Genomic DNA, 19,138 nt, shown 5'->3' with positions numbered 1-19,138 from the left:
ATGTTTACCGAAAACGAAAGCATTTTATATTGTAAACGGTGGTGGCAGTAATGCAAAATGGCTGCGCCCTGTGCTGTTGTGGTTAGCTGCTCACCAATTCTTGATCCAAACAGCGTTATAAAAGGTACCCATGAACTTTGGTTTCTGCAGATGCCTCCTTATGTGTTAGGCTACACCTATCGTTGACTGTGCTTGAACGTCCCAGCACGTTCGAAGGGTTCCCAGACACTTCGCACCAAAACCACTTCGCACCATACCATCTCGTCCCATACCATTTCGCACCAAACCACTTCGCACCAATACAACCTCGTACCAAAACCACTTCGCCCCAAAAGTCATGTCCCCAAACCACTTTGCCCGAAACGTATCGCTAACTGGTAAAGCTGAAAATAACCACCTTTCTGTCATCCTGGGACTGAAATCTTGAAAGTGTACGCATTCGCGAAATTGACATCGTGCAATTCCGCGCAAGGCACCTGAGTTGTAGCATTTGCGTGTTTCTATTTTCTTATTCTATCGTTTATGGTTTCATGCAACAATAAATGGTTCGTGGTAGCCAAAATGTCCTAACACATTAATGCTTCCAAGTTGTAGGTAAAAACAACCTTATGATACGTCGTAACATCGTTGTTTCAGGACGAGTTGACGGTACTATACTTTGGGCGAAGTGGTTTTAGTACGATGTGGTACTTGGGGCGAAGTGGGGTTGGGCGAAGTAGTACTTGGGACGAGGTGGTTTTGGTACGAAATGGTTTTGGGACGAAGTTGTGTGGGGCGAACTGGTTTTGGTGCGAAGTGTCTGGACCCCAGCACGTTCGAAGCGCAGTCTCTCACGCCCACTAGGCAAGTCCACGTTCGTGATTATGTGGGCCAGTGGGGTCAGGTCAGGAGAATAGTGTTCAGAAAGAGGACTCAAGATCGACCTGCAAACATTGCTTTTGCTGGTGCCCAGAGAGCCTGTGCCTTTGAATTTCCGATACATACATGTAAACGGCTATTATCGAGCAACGAATTTATGATGTCATCAAGACAATTTTATCCGTAGTATATATAGTTTCCTGCTTCTCTGCACCCAATTTTTTTCTGCCCACTGATAGCAGTTCCGGATAGCCCAAACTTTACCGCCACTCATGATTTCATACTAATTTCTCACAATATACCGAGTAAAAATAGCGGAGAATTGCCCGCCCGCCCACTCATGCTATTGCTATAAGTAAAGAATGGTGCAAGTTTTGACAAAGCTTGAGTTCCCATTATTTATGACATTTGTCAGAGATCTTAAGCATACAACCTTCTACTTGAGAGAGGGTATTTTACTATGTGTACAAACATTACATACTGTTGTAAAATGTCGTCGGAAATTCAGTGTGAAGGGAAAAGAATCCTACCAAGTGAGAATGTTTGATTCTCAGTAAGTTCGTCCAAGGGACCATGGTTAATTGCAGTGTTAAGGGGCCACTGGTGAGAGAATGCTGTGGTTGTGTGATGTTTGTGGTTGCCCAAGCATGTAATTTACAGACTAGTAAAAAAATAAAGAACACGTTCTCACGTGTCTTAAAAAGTACTGCAATCCAAATCCAGGGATTAATCAGCACCAGTATGGTTTAACCTGATAACCAACAATTGGTGAAAATTAATAAAATCTTGTACCCTTTCAGACATAATCGGTGCGGATACTTTACCGACATTCAAGACTAGAGTTGAAAGCATTAAAGCATATCCTTGGAGTATTTCAAACAAATACTATGCAGCTGATGTTGAATTATGCACACTTCCTCGGAAGACACTTGGAGATTCTGACTTTGCAGCATCTGTAGAAGCTATCATTATAGTGTTCGAAAATAAGGTAAAATGTTCCAGGCTCTTGAGTATGGTTGATTGTAAAGATATATGAAAACTGGTGTCAACAATGGTTTCATAATTTTACGTAAGCATTGTTGATGTTAACATGAAGGTGCTGTTTTAACAATAATAACAATACCTAAAATCCAAATAGTTTGATGTGATTTTTAGCTCATATTTGGTATGTATATAAATACCAAAAGAGCTAATATGATGAGTCAGTGGTGTCTGTATGTCTATGTGTATGTATGTATGTATGTACCCAGGTACCGGGTATGTACTGGTATGTGTAGATGTATGTCCGTCACACACAAAAGCTCCCAAACAGCCGCACCTACCATCTCAATATTTGGTGTACAGGTAGACCCAGGGGTTGAGATGTGACGTTGTTCAAATGAACATGTCAGTGTCAAAAATATGCAAATGAGGTAAGAAAAAGGGAAATCCTGCAAATGTGCAGGAGTGGTGGCATGCCAATGACTGAAACAGGCTACTCCACTGACCTTGAGTCATTTCCTGTCATTGTTTATGAACTGTTACATATTAACAGACCTGCTCAAACTAAGAGGGACTAGCTGTGTTGAAACATTCCTCTGCTATGCATGTTGCTAAAGTTGACCTCCAGTACCTAAAGTTTCAGACCTTATTTACTTTTGTCATTCTTGTTTTTCTGGTTTAAATATTTCTTGTTGTTTTTCTGGTTGTACTGTGCAGAAATCATTGTCATAACATCAACGTAGAATTTTCCTGCACTGAACAGATAGAAACAACATTTATTGTTGATCTTTGGTACCCATACTGGTATGTACCAATTCTGATCAAATTTGAGCGACACCGTATCATTGCGGTATTGTTTTCTTGTATTTTTCGTTTATTCACCTGTAAGTTGAACAGAGCAAGTGTGTTGGTAAATTGAAGTAGAGAAGACAGAGAGGTGAAAAGGTTTGATAAAAATACAACTGTTTCCTTGGTCTAATCATGGAGGAGGAGGAGGAAAGGGGAGGGGGAGAGACAGGGGGACAGCTCAGACAGAAACAGAGGGAAGGAGGAGAAGGGAGGAAATGAAGAAAGTCAACAAAAATGAAATATAAAACATAAATTGGTGTTTATTGAAGGGCTGTGCTACTAACAATCATGCATCGGTCCTACCATTTCAGACATACTAGCTTTTCCTGATGAGTTTTCACTGTCGCCAGCAGTTTACAGTTGAAGGATGCCAGTTACATTCTCTGTTATACAGAAAAAAACTTACACAGGTAACTGGTTACATAGGTGGCAATTACAGTCAACTGAATGATCCTGATTTTAGGATCCTAAGATCTATCAGTTGATTGCTGTCAGTATCCTTAGAAACACAGAAACAAACAATAAACTGATCATTTTCATGATTGATACTTCATCCTAGAAATCAAGTTTTGAAGAAGTGAAGTCTTGGCTTCCATTTATCAGGGAATGGGAACCGGAAGTTAGGATATTAGCATGTAATCAATTCATCTCTGGACAAGGTAAGAATCGCTGATGTTTTTCTTCAAAGATTACATTGCACAAAAGAATTACAGCGTTTTTGTCTCATTTCTGCTCCATGACATGAGATTGCTAATTTCTCCATAAGTACACATTTGTTATTTATTATAAAGGCCCCAGACAACTATCACATTTTAATACTAAACCGGCACTTTACCCAGTAGATGTAAAATGTAGTGGAAAACAAAAGCCTGATTAAGTGCTAATGGGCTATTTACACATCTACAAATGCCATTACCAGAGAATGAGAACTAGACAGGTTACCATAACCATGGTCCCTCTGCCTTAACTATATTCCTTTACCAACTGTACAGTGACATATCTAAGGCACTTCTCACTTGCATGTGAATTTCCCTGTTCTTGAATATCAAAATATTTATTTATTTATTTATTTATTTATTTGAATCAGGCTCTAGGCCCATAGAGAAATGAAAAACACACATAACATAGATACAAAGACAGCCTACCAGTACAAAATTCATTATATTCCTCCAATGTCTGCACTGTAATGAATCGATATAGCCTTAATATAAAAATTCTGAGATCTCTTAATTCTGTTCAAAAGGTTAAAAACACTTTTATGTAATAACTCTCCAAAAGACAATACATCATAGGCAACAAACATGGTACTAATACTACAGCGCCTGGAAAGATAAAAAGTCGTCTGAAACAATTATTATACGCCACACAAATTTTTGTAAAAGAGTACTTTGTAAAGTTGGACCAAAGCTGGCAGAAGTATAAATTTTTGCGCAATATCACAATGTCCTCAACCATACCCTCAACCTGATGGATGGGCAAGAAAAGCATGGTAAAATTCTGGGTGTAATCATTCTGATGCTGTGAATTTTTCATTGTTTCATTGACAGACATCTCACAACACGATGCCCAGCTATGGTGCATAGACAATGCCTTTGAGTTGGTGGAACTGAAAACGACAACATCAGAAGACCGTGATGACGAGGAGGAGGAAGAAGATGAAGGTAATCTACAGCTTCAGAGTTTTCTGTCTCTAAATAACCAAAGTTTATTGTCAAGGTGTCTCTTACAGTGGTTTGCATTGAACTGTTGACGATACAGGAACTTTACATACTGAAATAAATAAAGTTTTCCGTAATTTTTTTTACCTTCTAGATATTTATGGAATAAAGAGAATTATTTCAGCACTGCACGCCCATACATGGTCAAATCTTGCCATGAAAGGTAATTTTCTTTATAAAACACTTTTTTATATCCATTTTACGTGCAAGATTTATTATAATTATAATACTCAGGAATTACACTCCACACCAGTTGCTAGCATAGGCCACACTTACTGTTCATTAGTATTTTCTTGATAAACTGTTTGAAAACATTTTTTCTCAGTACCTGATAAAGTCCATTGAAATGTGCTGCAATGAGATCTTTTGCCCTCTTTTGCTGATACTTAACTTGCCTACATGATAAAAAGTTTACTTTTGAACAATACAAAACACTTACTGATGGATCTTATCTTACAGAGAGACCCAATGCCAGTCCGTTGGATTACCTTGGACTGTGTGAAGGAATGAACTCCAGATCCAACAACAGGGCAGAAGCGGAAGCCAGTGCTTTCAGCGAGAAAGCCGACAACGAAACAAAAGAAGAGGACACTGGTGGAGGTCAGGCCGCCAATCAGATGAAGGACACAAATGTACGGGAAAGACAGAGTGATGCGGAGGATGAAAATGACAGAGACAATGATAGGACAGAGAATGATAATAATTCTAGTGATAAAAACAGTGACTCTGATAAGACAGAGAAAGCAGATAGTGAACCCATGGAAAAAGAGGGTAAATGCCAGAAAGTGGTAGCCGTTGACGAGGAGGAAATGGCAGCAAATGTGGAAGGAGCGACAGCAGCTGCTGCAGTGTCAAAAGATGACAAAGAGAAAGAGAAAGATAAAGAAAAGGAAAAAGAAAAAGCAAGTAGTACGACAGAAAGGATAGGTAAGTCATGATGGTTTTATTTTTTCATGTTACATTCCTATAAAGATTTCACTTCAGTCTCTCAATATATCCAGTGTGTGAACATAACAAGACCAATGATAGTTTTCCAAAGTACACGCCAAAATACAATCTTCTGCTCTGTTCTCGTGAATCTTTTCCTCAAAAACTGAAAAGGACAGAGTCATCTTTAAATTTGTTAACCAATTCTGTTTTGTGTATGATGTCATTTATGTTATTCCGCTTTGACACATCTTAATTAAATTGTCGGGCAAATTCCTGCACAAGCTCATTCACATAATTTCACATGTAGACCTTTGATGAATGTGAGTCGAATGGCATGAAGCATCCCGGTTGCCATGATGCTTTGTGTTGGTACAAACACCACCTCTGACTCTCATTTTGACAACTTGAAATCATCTACATCCTTTTATTTGATAGATTCTCTTCTAAATGAGCACGACAGAGCATTATATCAAGCACTTGGCAATGAAGATCCTGGAGAGACCTCCTTTGAACAACTCTTTGAAGAATTTGCAAAAATGAAAGGTAATCCATCACTGTACTTTATTCCAAAAGCATCACAGGTTTAAGGTAGAACGTGCCTCAGGGATAGATATTCAGACTCTCAAACTTTTACAATTCTTTTCTGATCTACCACTTGCGAAGGTTCATTTTAAAGCTCTTGGTGTAAGAAAACTGTTTACTGGCTTAATTTTTCGAAATTCGAAAATTTTATTTTTCACAGGAATGGCGGCCATTTTCAATTTCAAATATCCGTAAATCTTGAGTTATTTGTTTCTGTAGCACCAAAATTTTCACGGTGACCTCTGATTTTTAGCATTCTCGCGAGCCAGAGCAATAATTTCCGCTCCGCTGACCTACGCAAAAGTCAATCTCTTGACGGGTAGCGCTGAGCTGTTGCCGTAAAGAGGCGCGTGGTTTACGACGATTTTTAGTCTTGATTTTGAAAGAGAATGGTTGAAAGATTCATTGAGGAAAGTTTGAGCAAAAGCTTCTTTCACTTTCGAGACGCATACTACCTTAAACACTTGCATCTGATTCACTTGTACAGTGGACGGTCAATCTACTTTTATACCAAACTCTGTTTAGGCAAGAGATGTATTTTCAATGCATTTGAGAATACTGTGTACAGGTTTATTTTTTGAAATATTACCATGGTAACTTGGTATTTTCTTCTGATGATACAGAAAGAAATGAAGATATTTAGGATCAAAATCAAGCAATCAAAAAAGCGTAGCTGGTAACTTTATGAGACAGTATCCTGAGTTACCTTTTCCTCTTGTAACCATGGACTTGACTTTCTGTTCCACAGAGAAAGCCGAGACATTGCCTGCAGAAGAGAGGAAATCGTACGCAGAAAAAGTGACAGTTGCATTCTGGAGAGCAATGGGAGGAGACATGGCTGAAATAGAGGGACTCTCTTCAGATGACGATGAGGAGGGTGATGACGACAGTGATTAGAATCAGGCAGATAAAGATGGTGACAATGACAGTCATACAGAGTGTGGACTTAACAGCGTCAATTTTATTTTTAATCATGATTTTAAATTTACAGTAAAGGCAAAACTAATGTTCTTTTATGAAAGGTAACTGGCTTTCTAGGTTTTGTATGGTACTTCTCGGCATTTAAGTGTTTTCTCCCCCATATATTATTTTCATACATATATGTAGTACACACATTCAGTATTTGTTAGACGTCAATATTCCTATTGGTAGCATTGAAAGGTTGCATTTAGAATCCCATGAATTCCCCAGTAATTTTACGATCAACACTTCACTTCGTCTTTGAAAATTTTGAAATGTAAGTAGCATGATATAGTCAGCATTTCTGTATCAAATCTTCTCTAAATTAAAATATTCAACTTTTCTATACAAAAAGAAACTGTCAGTTCCAGTCACCTTTGATAATAAATAAGTTCACAAAGTTAATTCATAGCATATTTTATAGTGTCAATTTTAATCTGAATGGAAAAGGTTTCTTTTGCCCTGTATTGCTGCAAAAGATTGTAAAAAATTGGACAAGAACCCTAGGATAGATAATGAACACTCTAAATTTACACAAATTTTAAAAGTAAAAAATGTATAATTTAACTAAAGCAGATATCGGGAGAATCCAAAAGTTGGTGAAAATATACACCAATTTGAAAATCCTTGCACTCACATATTTAATATCACAAAGAATGGTCCATTGTTCAGTAATTATGTTATGTTGAACATCAAAGATGGTTTCCACAAACAGGTACTCAACTAGAGTTCTACAGAACTTGTGATTCCTGTTTTGTGTGTGATGAAAAAAACAGTCTGATATGTACCTTTGTAAAAAGCAGCATTGCTTCATGTCAGACACATGTCAATCTTCATTGAAGTGAAACAAATTATTCATATCAAATTATTGCCTTCCCAGACAAGGTTGATACATGAATACAGAATATAAATTCAGACAAGTTTGTTGAATTGACAGAGTAGACATCCTGTCTCACAATTGACAGGTTTTCCATTGGAAGGTTATGAACTCTTGATATTTCATACATTAGATGACACAGTGGCAAAGACAGCAAGTTCGCGATCAGAATATTGTGAGTTCAAGGCCAAGGTATTTTTTCCCTTCAGTAAGATACTTTCCTTCCCATAACTTCTCTGTATAAACTCTGAGTACTGGCTATTTCACTACTTCTCTGTATAAACTCTGAGTACTGGCTATTTTACCTAAATTGGTTTCTCTGTAGTCGTGGTGATGGATAGAATAAATAATTGGTAATTACATGAGATTAGTTATCAGTGCAAAAAGAATATGTGTCTCAGATTAGTTTGTTAGAACAACATTTTATCAAGTATTGTAGTCTACCTAGGTATCATCAGGAAAGTTACCTGGGTGCTGTAATAAGCACTCTATTGAAAGGTCCTGTAGCTGTAATTCTCGATGATTTTTTCACTATTTTTGTTTTATTCCAATTGCAAGTTAAACTTCTACTCCCCTAGGCATACTGAAACACCAACAATTCAGCTTGACACGTCAACATAGCGTCAACACGTGTAAAATGCACTGTTATCATGTACATTGACTTCTAGTCCAGACTGAAATTCGCTTGTCGACAACAACAATACAATCTATACATGTACAGGCTGGGTTGACAAGCTCAATGCTGTATCTAAACGTGATTGGGGAGTAGAGCAAGACAGTGTGGTTAACATTAAAAACAAATATGGTGAAAAAAAATCATCAAATATTACAGTAACTTGCCCGTGAATGAAATTCTAGTATGTTGGTGCATGTCATCATTTGCCAAGGTCAACAAAGAACTATTAATTTTTGATGACTGAAATATTTCCATATTAACATTGCATTAACCCATTCCGTTTCTAGGGTTTGGAAAAAATCACTGTGTTTCAGTAGCAGGGGTTGATCCATTGATAGGTGCAATGAAGCCGTAAACTCCAAACGATAACGTAGTTTGAATATTTAGATTTGATAATTTACTTATACTGCATGAAGGAGTGAGGTGAGATTCTGTCAGTAATATGAAGATACCATGCATCTTGTCAGAAATAAAGTTTGTGTAATGTTTTTTATAAAGCAGTATTATTTTGAAAAATGTAAACTTTCAAAAGTTTTTAATTGTAAATATCTGTATAAGAAGGTGCTTTTCATTGTTTGAGGTATGTTATAAATCGTAGTATGCAAATGAGATGTAGGGCGTAACTTTCTATGGTGTATGGCTACAATGGCTAATTCATAGCTCAGTTCAAAATGTTTCTAGTCAGCAGCAAAATTCACATAACCCCTTCGTCAAATGTTTTTAATCATTGAAGGGGAGGATTGGTTACTGTAAAACATGACTTTTAGCTAGCATGCATGTTTAGCTAATTTAGTGAAGCCTGTTGATTCATGAATTTCAGATGCTGCTAATTTAAATTTTTCCCTATGATTTCTATGGTTGGCACGTCCTTTAAGCCAAATTCAAAAAACCAGCTGATTGTGATGAAAATCCAAAAACACTGAAAAAGCATGCAGCTACTAAAATCAATGTGTTTTACAGTATTTTATGTCATACTATCAAATGCTTATACACTGAAAGTCAGTTGAAAAAATACAGACTTTCTTCCATGGAAGATTTAAAAGAGAAGAAACACATGAGTAAACCAACTGTAAATTGAAAGTTTATGCTCTTTCTCCCTCTAATGTCTATGATTTATATAATCATATCTTCTGTTAATGGGAGGGATCGGCTACTAGGGCAAGCTGCATAATTTCTGGGAGTAATGTGGAAGAAGTTAGAAATACTATCTCAAAATATGAAAACCTGGGAAAACGTGTACTTGACTCAAAAGCGCAAATGGTATACATTTTCCCCCCATATTTTTTGAACAAGCAGTTTTACTGTGATATTGTTGGACCTGTGAAAATGTAATTGAAGTGATCAATTTGAATTCTCTCAGCCCTTAGACTCACAAGACCTGGCTATCCAGCAGATGGGGTGGACCACTTTCATTTTTTCATCCTCAACTGTATTGTTTTTAATTTAATTTAATTGTGTTTGTCTGTCGTTGTCTGCAACTATTGAATCAGACCAGTATACAGCAATGGAGATCACATAATTCACTTGATATCAGTTTTGTTGTTTTTGTACAATAATACATCCCGTGTGAATTGCATTGAAATTTCTGTTCCTTGGATTTTCTTGAGTTTTGAAGTCTTACCATACCACTTCCAATGTAGTTTTCCAAAGGTAATAATGACTAAGGGAGAGGATGTTGCTGCTAGATAATGCTGGCTTTGCTGACGGAATCCATCGCATCACTGTCATTGTGAACAGCATGCGCACTATCATTCTCATCTTGAAAAGTGAATTGATCATTGTACAGTAAGTAATAATGAATTATACGTAACATTAGTTGCAGACATGTGATTTTAAGACTAGCTCTGCAACAACCAACCAACAGATAATCTTCTTTGAGTTTTTTCGTTTATTTTCTGTACAGAATCATACAGTGTGTTAGTTTGTAAGGTTCATTAACCTACAGAGAGTCCAAGTTATGGCTTTGTTTCTTGCCTCATACTCTTGAGTATTACTCTAGTACCACTCTGATTACAGGTACGGTGCCTGAGCTATATAAACCCCTTGTAGACAATCAATTCAAAAATTTATATCATATTACCAAATGTGTATATTGTAATGAAAAATGAGTAATCAATTTTTTTTTTCTTCCAAAGAAACACCTTATATACTTGCTTCAACAATTATGAATTATTGACAGTAATAAAGTGAATTTTACCACATCAAATGTGATGATTTTGCATTCAATTGAGGTTCTAGAGAAAGATTTATTTTACTACCGAGACCGAGTAAACGAAAGTTGTGATTTTTGTCAACCACAGTCAAACAAAATTATCTCTGGCTGTCCAGCTAATATCTGTGATTTTATTTTGGGCACACTTATCGAAGAGTAGTTTTGTAAAACGATACATTGAAATGGAGCAAGGGATCACATGACTGTGATTCATACACAGACCCTCTAGCCGCTGTGAAATTAGCTTCCTACTATAAAGAATTAACACCAAGCTAAAGGTGCTAAACTCACATGACCCGAACTGCAAAACCACCAAACATGGCGTACATTGTGATGGAGAGTCATCGATGTCTGGCAATATTTCTTTGTGTTCATTTAATCATATCAACCTTTTCATTAGCTTCAACATCAGAGCGAAAGGTAAGACCATCCTCAGCATATATTTTCAAATGTTGCTCTGATCGAAGTTTGTGATACAAAGTTCCGAACGATAGGTATTTTGCCGGAAGTTTACTAAGCCCATTGAACTCGAACGAGAAGAGACAGTTTTGTACCAGTCCAATGCGACTACTTTCCATGTTATTTCACACTAGTGAATAATTCGAAGAGGTTTCTGGGTTTTGACCAACGTTTACACTTTTTAACTTTAAAGTATGCGACTATTTGCTTGTAATGCCGGTCCTTAAACTGTCACAGTGTCACAACGTATTGTCCCTTGTCACTCAGAGCTCAGCCTTGTCCGTTGTCATCAGAGAGGAGGACCGGTCGACCGTGCACATTGAAACCATTCTAGAAATTGTGCCACACTGTTCAATCACACTAGACGGCTTTACGATTCATTTAGCCACGGCCCCTCCACCCTGTGTAGGGACCGTGATTTAGCCATGTTCCCAAAGAAACAATGCCATAGAAATGGAAACTCATGATATTAATTCATTCATGGAGGTACTAAGCTATGTAAATCACCATGTTTTCAACAATTGAGAAGTGCTTGTAACTTAATCACAACCAGCCTGTACCGTCCAATATATAACAAAAACAGCAAGATCAGTAAAGCAGAAGTGACATTAGAAACCAGTAGCATACAGTCTTACTGACTGAAGCTGAAGGCTGTTTTATGAGGGTGTCCTTATTCATCAAAAATGGCTTGGTATCTGAGGATCACAAATAAATTGTTTTCCCCTTTCATGTATTTAATCGTTTAAAATGTATTAATATGTCATACGCGTGATTATGGTATGTGGCAGTTCACATAGTTTCATGTTGTTTTTGTATTTCAGTTATCCATAGAATATAATCCGAATTGCACAATAGCAGTATGTAAAAACAGTACAGACAATAAAAATTTAGTATACGTCAAAGCTGTAGGCAATGACGTCATACACTACCTATGGAGTTCTATAGGAGCGCCGACCTTAGTCCTTGCAACCACGCCAAATAACACCAAGCTTCATGTGAACTGGGAAAAATTGATGAGTTCTGGAGAGAGCAACACAGCCATAGAATTTGTACCAAATGATGTCATATACTCCATGGCCATGGTGTTTACCAGGGTAAGTTTGAATTCGCCTGATGATACCTTTACACAAGTATTCATTTTGTCCACAGATGCTGTGCTTTCCATGATTGTATCACTTGCTCTAAATAATACTATTCCCAGAGGCTGATAGTCAGAATCATTAGGAATGTAGATCCCTTCCACTTGCAGCCTTTTGAATAAAACAATGCTTTTGTTGGTTCGAGTGAATGCAGGAAATTGATAACAGTGTCAACACTGTACATTGGTTCCCAATTGGGAATGTTTAATGAGATGAGGATTACCGGAGTACTTGACATTTCAGTGAACCCATCCATGGACTCAGAGAATGATCATATGGTACCACTGGAAGAAATTAGGGTTTGGTTGAATTTAACGGATAACAGGAGTAGCCAATACTTTTATCATTCGCTAAAATGGCACTTTCGTCAGAGCACCACCTCAAATGATTAGATTAGATAAAGTGTATTGGCGGAAGCATGATACTACAGTAAAGATACTTCTGGTCAGTTGTCAGAGAACAAATGATGAAAGATCAAGTGAATATTGTGCCTGGTGAATTTACTGTTATTAGCTGAGACCAAACCTGTAATAATTAACAATATGCCAGTCACTTTCATCTAGGTTCCATCTCTACATGTAGATGTACATTGAATTAGGGCTGGAGAGAATGGATGCATGAACTTTGAATTTTTTACAATGTGTGAAGAACAGGTGAAAGACACAAAGTCCTAACATATTGTATTGTAAGTTCTACGGTGATAGCAATAATGTAATTCCATCTATTGTGTTTCAGATGTTCGAGTATGATGATGTCAATGACACATCGGTCATTTCAAAGTGTCCCAGATGCAACATGAAGTCACTGTTGCTAGAAGATCTCAAGTGGCAAGACATGAATATTACCATCAATGAGACTACACACAGTGCTGTGCTTAACACAACACTGTACCAGCCCAGCATCAAAGGCAATGGTACTATCTCAATACAGGTAAGGTATTGTCCGTGTCATCACACTCGGCATTGGAGGCGATGGCAGTGTTTTTTGGTTGATAAGGGAGTTTCCTTGTCATATCACTCAGTGGAAACTTCTTTCATGAATTTCAGCAAAGTGAGGACAGGTTATAAATACACTGTTTAATATTGCAGTCAATGTTGTGTTTCAGAATTTGTCAATTTCTCTAACTTTCCAAACAGCTGTAAAGCATAGAGAAATACAACACTTTGCCACAGTTGGCTTCGCTGACTTTCAAAGTTGTAGTTTTATTGCTTACCTTTTGCTTCTTGTCCCGTAAAGGATTTTCTGAGGCATGATGGATATGTCCATTACAATGGAAGCCATACAATGCTGTGATTTGAACCACACTGGGTGGAAGGACTGTGTTTGAACGTATTTTGAACATTGATGATGGATTATGTTCTGGCATCAATGTCAGTAGATTTTGGCAATGTTGAGTCTTTCACGTTCTTACATAATTTGATCAGAGTATTAGTATAGGCCACTGTATTTTATTTATTTCACCATGTGTAGCATGATGAATGATATTGCAAGTTCATGATCCATCCTTAAGCTGACTTCAGCACATTGATATCACTCGCTGTACCATTGCAGTTCACAGCTTATGGCGAAAAGGACAGATCAAAGATACTGCCACATTTACAATACACAGCCAACACTACTCAGGTGGATTTCACCATCGACAGTCTAGAACCAGCCTTCAATAGTTCCAGGTTTGCCTTGGAAGTACTTGCCGTCAGTGGTCAGAAAAATCCCAAGGAAGACATCATAAAACAAATGACAAAGTCCATTGACGATGAGTATACTCCAGGAATGTTTGAAGTGAGTGTGGTGCCCTCATAGTAATGGTCTCTCCAAAAGATTATGAATATTTTTGATTATGTATAAATGTTTCTATAGATTTTAATATGAGAAATATGCACAGTACTTGTCACTCTAATTCTTGTTTTTTCAAACCGTGGATTGAGACAGTGAAATGCACCTCAAAGGCTTTCCAGTGAAACTTACTATTGTAAAAATAAATATCGAAAGGAGTGTCGGAGTAGGTAGGTCACTTCTAGAATGTGAAAGTTAACTAACATGAGGAATGCAGAAACCAGCTGTTGCTGTTCAAAAATCAACCAAATATCTGTCTACTTAGGGGAAAGATAAGTGCGTGATGAAGCATTGCTCAGGAATCAAGCGGAATGTGTTCTGGCAGTGGTTGGAGAGATTAAGCTGATCAATGATTTGTCCATGCCATCTGAACCAATGACCTCTTTGCAGCAACAGTTGGAGGCTAGAGTACAAAATTTTGCAAGGCATCACAGAGCCAAAGTAACATATTGTATGTAGTCATTGAAAGGACAATTTTGTTGATAAAAATGTTCAAGAGACCGGGGTCTCAATTTTTATCCGTTTCTACATGTTCAATGCAGGTTGATGAGTTACACTTACCACCACAGCCGCCTAAGTCAAAATATGGAAGCTACTCTCAGTGGAAACCTGTATGTTACTTCGGCCAAGCCAGAGATCTTTCAAATGCATTGGAGGTACAGTTAACAATAGTAATAGATGGTCAAGGGTAGCACACTGTTTATCAACTGTTCTACTGTAACGTAAGCTTTCAAAGACAACAGTCTCCTTCATCAGACTGTTGTCTTCAACAGCTCATGCTACAGTAAAACAGTTGATAAACAGTGTGCTACCCTTAACAATACTGGTATCAGTCAAGATCAACACGGCTCTATTTAAATTTAATAGATAGTCAGGCAGTGATTTTCAAATGGAAGCCAATCTCTTTAGTGTAACTTTTGATTACATTTTCATTATCTTTGTTCCCCAGAAAGTCAAGTGCATTTGCACATTGTTCCCCCTCAAGTTATGTGGAAATATACGTTATTGAAGCCCAACTCATAGCTGTACCTTTTTATAATATCTTTGTTCTGAAATGAGAAGTGCATGTTCATATTCTGCCAACTCAAGTACCGGTATGTTAAATTACAGAGTTTTTGCATTGCAAACAAACTGCATTATGCACAATATGCATTGTTATGATTGTAGAAATAACGGACGACGCACTGACCATTAACGTTTATTTATGGGCAAAGGCAAGAGGAAAGCCAAAAATTAATGGGCGAGGCTTGCCGAGCCTGTTAATTTGGCTTTCCTCTAGCCCGTGCCCATAAATAAACGTTGATGGTCAGCGCGGAGTCTGTTATTTCCATTATATTATCAACGAACCCCGAAAAACCGTCAAAATTTACGAAAATTTCCCGTGCGAACGACAACAGGGCCCCAGAACCTGTCAGTGAGTAGTGCACGCGCTGCAAAAATTTTGCAAATCCGGAGATTTTTTTGAAAAAAAGCGTCTAAACTTGGCCCACAAATGCTCCATTTTATTTTGTGGTTGATTATGATCTTTGTACAAATCACAATTTTCGTTTTAGCCGTAAAGTTACTATGTTTACGATATTATTCATATTCACGGGCATGGAAACAAACCATTACTGTGCATTTGTGGTCAGTCATGTGGTTCAGCTCGACCAATTAAAACGCAATGGACAGGGCATGGTAATATAATGACAAATAAATTCTAGTCTGGATTAAACTTTTGTTCTCAACAACAACAATAATAACATTTGATTTTACAAACATGCATGCTCTATTTACAATTCAACAATGGGCGTTCTCACATGATTTGGGAATACAACAAATATTAACTTTATTTCACAAACTGAATAAAAAACGAGGAGAATGAATTAAAAAATACAGCTAGGGGAGCCTGTATAAAACCAAGATCCTGTAACCTCTGGTTCAGAATTTGCTTGATGGAATATTTCTATTTTGTTTTAGGCCAACAGCGATGATTTACAGACTGAAAATTTGTACATTCCAAGGGAAAGTATCATGGTGAAATTTTATGACATGAAAGAAGTTGATATGGCTGCATTCAACTTGTCGTTTGGAACATCAAAAGATGGATTCTATAATGCCCATCACTATGTTACTTGGTAAGTTATTACCTGTATAGTAGTTTACTGATCAGAAATGGATTGTAAAGTGTCATATTTGTGTACTTCAAATGTTCTGGGTATTTTGTTTCCATTTACGGTAAATGCCTATGGAGAGTTCTGTGACAGTTTCACTCTGCAGAGCAGCAAATTTATAGTATATAGGGCTTGCCCCTATTTTGATCATCATGGGCAAATTCAGTACTGTCCAAAATATATATTTTGTGATTCCATGGAATCAGTGTATATTGTGTGGTACTCAATCACTGTTCAGAGTTTGTCTGTAAATGTGTATTGTTCAGAAAAGTTCGAAGTCCCTATTTCAGCAATATTCATTGTTTGAAGGGATTTGACATTTCCAAATGCTTGTTTTGGGGAAGGATCTGTGGTCAAAGACAATGACTTCGGGTCACTGTGTGTGTGTTTTAATTCTCTATTATCCCTTTCTGTGTGTATACAAACCAAGTTATGAAATCAATGAATGAAAGAAACGACAGTAACAATAACAGCACTATCAATAATCATAACAATAATGACAGGTAGTAGCAGTAGTGAGTTACAGTGAGTGGTAGTAGTATAGATGTAGTACTGAGTAGTAGTAGTAGTAGTAGTAGTAGTAGTAGTAGTAGTAGTAGTAGTAGTAGTACTGAGTAGTAGTAGTCTGATAATATTTCAAACAAATATCATTCAGCATTTTGGACTGAGATTTGTGTACTGCATCAATGTGAAATTGAAAGCCAAACATCGATGTAATGTATGATGGCATGGCAACCATTTCATTAATGATATTTCAATATTAACTTTGAAAGTATATTCTTATGACAACAGGACAACCAATGTTGGTTATGGCACACCACCCGAAGACGAACTGTCACTACTCGTCATCATTGTGTTGATAGCTGGCCTGGGAATACCAGTTCTTCTGATCGTTGCGGGTGGCACATATGTCTGCATCAAGAAACGAAGGCAGAAATACAAAGAACTCACCCTTCTTGTGAACTAGGTACATAAAGTTCAAAGAGGTATGTCTTCAGCCGACGCCACCAAGAGATTTTGAATTATCTGATGTGGAAATGCGACTCTGAAATTTAGAGGCTGATTAAATGGCACAGTCAAAAGAAAATAAGTTGATAACATCCTTCACTTTTCTGCATGAAAAAAAATTTCATACCAACTCCTTCACTATTGTAGGGTATTTTATCCCCTTTTGTTCCTGTTGAAACTATGGAATATCCAAGCGAACGGGTACTGTTCAAAATTGGTCACAAAGAAATTATGTGCGTGTGTGAAGATAGAGCACAGTGGTTTCATCTGATCTGTGAGAATAACGACATCAGAAATCACCTGCTTCAAATGCCCACCATCATCCATGTCCAAAGCCTGAGACAAGAGTGCAACACTGCAAGCAACATATTAGCTGTGAAGCCAATAACGAGACTTTAAGATGTACAATGCCTTGTTGTATGCACATCATCGGAGATATAAAATTACAAAAAATCAAAATTGAAAAAAATATATAAAAGATAAGAAATATCAGGAAGGGTGAAATTTAAAGATATATCGGGAAGATTTGAGATGAAAGTTGAATCAATGCTGCTTGACAAAAAGCTGTAGTTGAACGTGACACTTGGGTAGATCTATTCAGCTGCAGCAGCATGTATCTGGGATTTGACCCATGACAGGGAATGAGATCTTTTAAGTAGCAATCGTACTGCATTTATTTGCAGTGTTTGTTACTATGGTGTTTCATTTACAGGAGCTTTGGTTCTTTTTGTATTGTTAGATCTTGCCTTTTGTTTGGAAATAGTGTTTTAAACATTTTACTTTCACTTCTTGTAGCATGTAAATAATTCGCTGTCACTTCCTTCAATTGGTTTTTTTTTGGGGGGGGGGGTGTTTTTCTAAAGTTATTTTTTTTAGTTTTCAGAAATAAAAGTAAGCACAATGGGATTGTAAACTATTAGCTACTGTCTGCCCCGATAACAGCAAGCATTCTTTTACACATCATCATTGACCCCAATACTCACCCTGTGTATTAAATGTCAAATGTTTTTATAAACTTGTGAAATCCACCTAGTACCATTCAGTCTCAAAATGTTTTCATGACTCTGAGAATTCTCATGTTTCTAATAATCAGAGATAGCATACAGAGTTTTTACAGATTGTAAAATCTAATAGACAGCCAAGTCATGAACCTGACCCTGAACAGTTATAGATGTAAGTTGTTATGTGATTAAAGGTGTTTGCCCAGGACCATATAATAATTTACTGGGTACAACAGACAGCATGACAATGCAAAATATCATTCACAAGATGTATATTTTTTGTACACAGAAAGTACACAACAAAAATGTCCTTTGAACAATTAAAAACTATATCTGGATCAGATTTGGCCATTGGTGTACAATGACAAAACTGATATCACAATAAGTGCCATAGTGATGTCATAGCATCTTCCTTATGACATCACTATACCTGCCAGTGATGTCATAATGATTTTGCACCACTGTCATCGTGACATCATAAGAAAATACAGTGTTGTCGTCATAGTGACACCATGGTGCTCTCTTTTTACAAAAGAAACTTGAGAGGGTATTCAAAATTGTGAAAATATTTTCAATGGCACATGCTTTTCAATAAAAGAATTTGCCTTTTATGAGCGTGTGTGTGGTCTGTTGTTTTAAAGAATCCCTGAAGAACGTGGCAGTATTACAAAGCCAAAGTGATGTTGAAATGATTATAATTTACATTTAGTCTTCTGAAACTCTAAAACCATTTTGTTTCTTTGTTTGAATTGATGTTTGCATGTCTCAGTGTGATTATGGTTCCGTGCAACACGGGCCACAAGTTCAAACCCTCAATCCCATACAATATATCAGTTGTCATTGGCTGGCTTGCTGACTTTCCTCCTTGATATTTTCCTTTGGCTCAAACCATGAAACCTGAA

At 37.2% G+C, this 19,138-nt stretch overlaps 2 protein-coding genes across 2 annotated transcripts; both read left to right on the top strand.

Annotated features, from left to right (window-relative positions):
- LOC139121666 (alpha- and gamma-adaptin-binding protein p34-like) lies at positions 1-10,637 on the top strand. Its single transcript, XM_070686744.1, has 8 exons — positions 1-124; positions 1,659-1,846; positions 3,248-3,347; positions 4,236-4,349; positions 4,501-4,569; positions 4,866-5,333; positions 5,772-5,879; positions 6,667-10,637. The coding sequence occupies exons 1-8, from the start codon at positions 58-60 to the stop codon at positions 6,813-6,815; spliced, it is 1,263 nt and encodes a 420-aa protein (XP_070542845.1). The 5' UTR covers positions 1-57; the 3' UTR covers positions 6,816-10,637.
- Positions 10,638-10,907: 270 nt separating this feature from the next.
- Positions 10,908-18,847, top strand: LOC139121664 (glycosylated lysosomal membrane protein A-like). Its single transcript, XM_070686743.1, has 7 exons — positions 10,908-11,063; positions 11,924-12,196; positions 12,977-13,171; positions 13,793-14,020; positions 14,617-14,730; positions 16,034-16,191; positions 17,020-18,847. The coding sequence occupies exons 1-7, from the start codon at positions 10,935-10,937 to the stop codon at positions 17,192-17,194; spliced, it is 1,272 nt and encodes a 423-aa protein (XP_070542844.1). The 5' UTR covers positions 10,908-10,934; the 3' UTR covers positions 17,195-18,847.
- Positions 18,848-19,138: the final 291 nt, after the last annotated feature.

Source organism: Ptychodera flava, chromosome 21, assembly GCF_041260155.1.
Source record: "Ptychodera flava strain L36383 chromosome 21, AS_Pfla_20210202, whole genome shotgun sequence".
NCBI classification, from domain to species: Eukaryota; Metazoa; Hemichordata; class Enteropneusta; family Ptychoderidae; genus Ptychodera; species Ptychodera flava.
This window is presented reverse-complemented; position numbering and strand designations above follow the sequence as displayed.

What these genes read in the sequence shown, in the direction of transcription:
- LOC139121666 (XM_070686744.1), top strand. Translation starts at nt 58, where the DNA reads ATGGCTGCGCCCTGTGCTGTTGTGGTTAGCTGCTCACCAATTCTTGAT. An exon ending in TCAATTCATCTCTGGACAAG is followed by an intron (nt 3,348 to 4,235) that starts GTAAGAATCGCT and finishes TTTCATTGACAG; the next exon opens with ACATCTCACAACACGATGCC. An exon ending in GTCAAATCTTGCCATGAAAG is followed by an intron (nt 4,570 to 4,865) that starts GTAATTTTCTTT and finishes CTTATCTTACAG; the next exon opens with AGAGACCCAATGCCAGTCCG.
- LOC139121664 (XM_070686743.1), top strand. Translation starts at nt 10,935, where the DNA reads ATGACCCGAACTGCAAAACCACCAAACATGGCGTACATTGTGATGGAG. An exon ending in TGGCCATGGTGTTTACCAGG is followed by an intron (nt 12,197 to 12,976) that starts GTAAGTTTGAAT and finishes ATTGTGTTTCAG; the next exon opens with ATGTTCGAGTATGATGATGT. An exon ending in ATCTTTCAAATGCATTGGAG is followed by an intron (nt 14,731 to 16,033) that starts GTACAGTTAACA and finishes ATTTTGTTTTAG; the next exon opens with GCCAACAGCGATGATTTACA.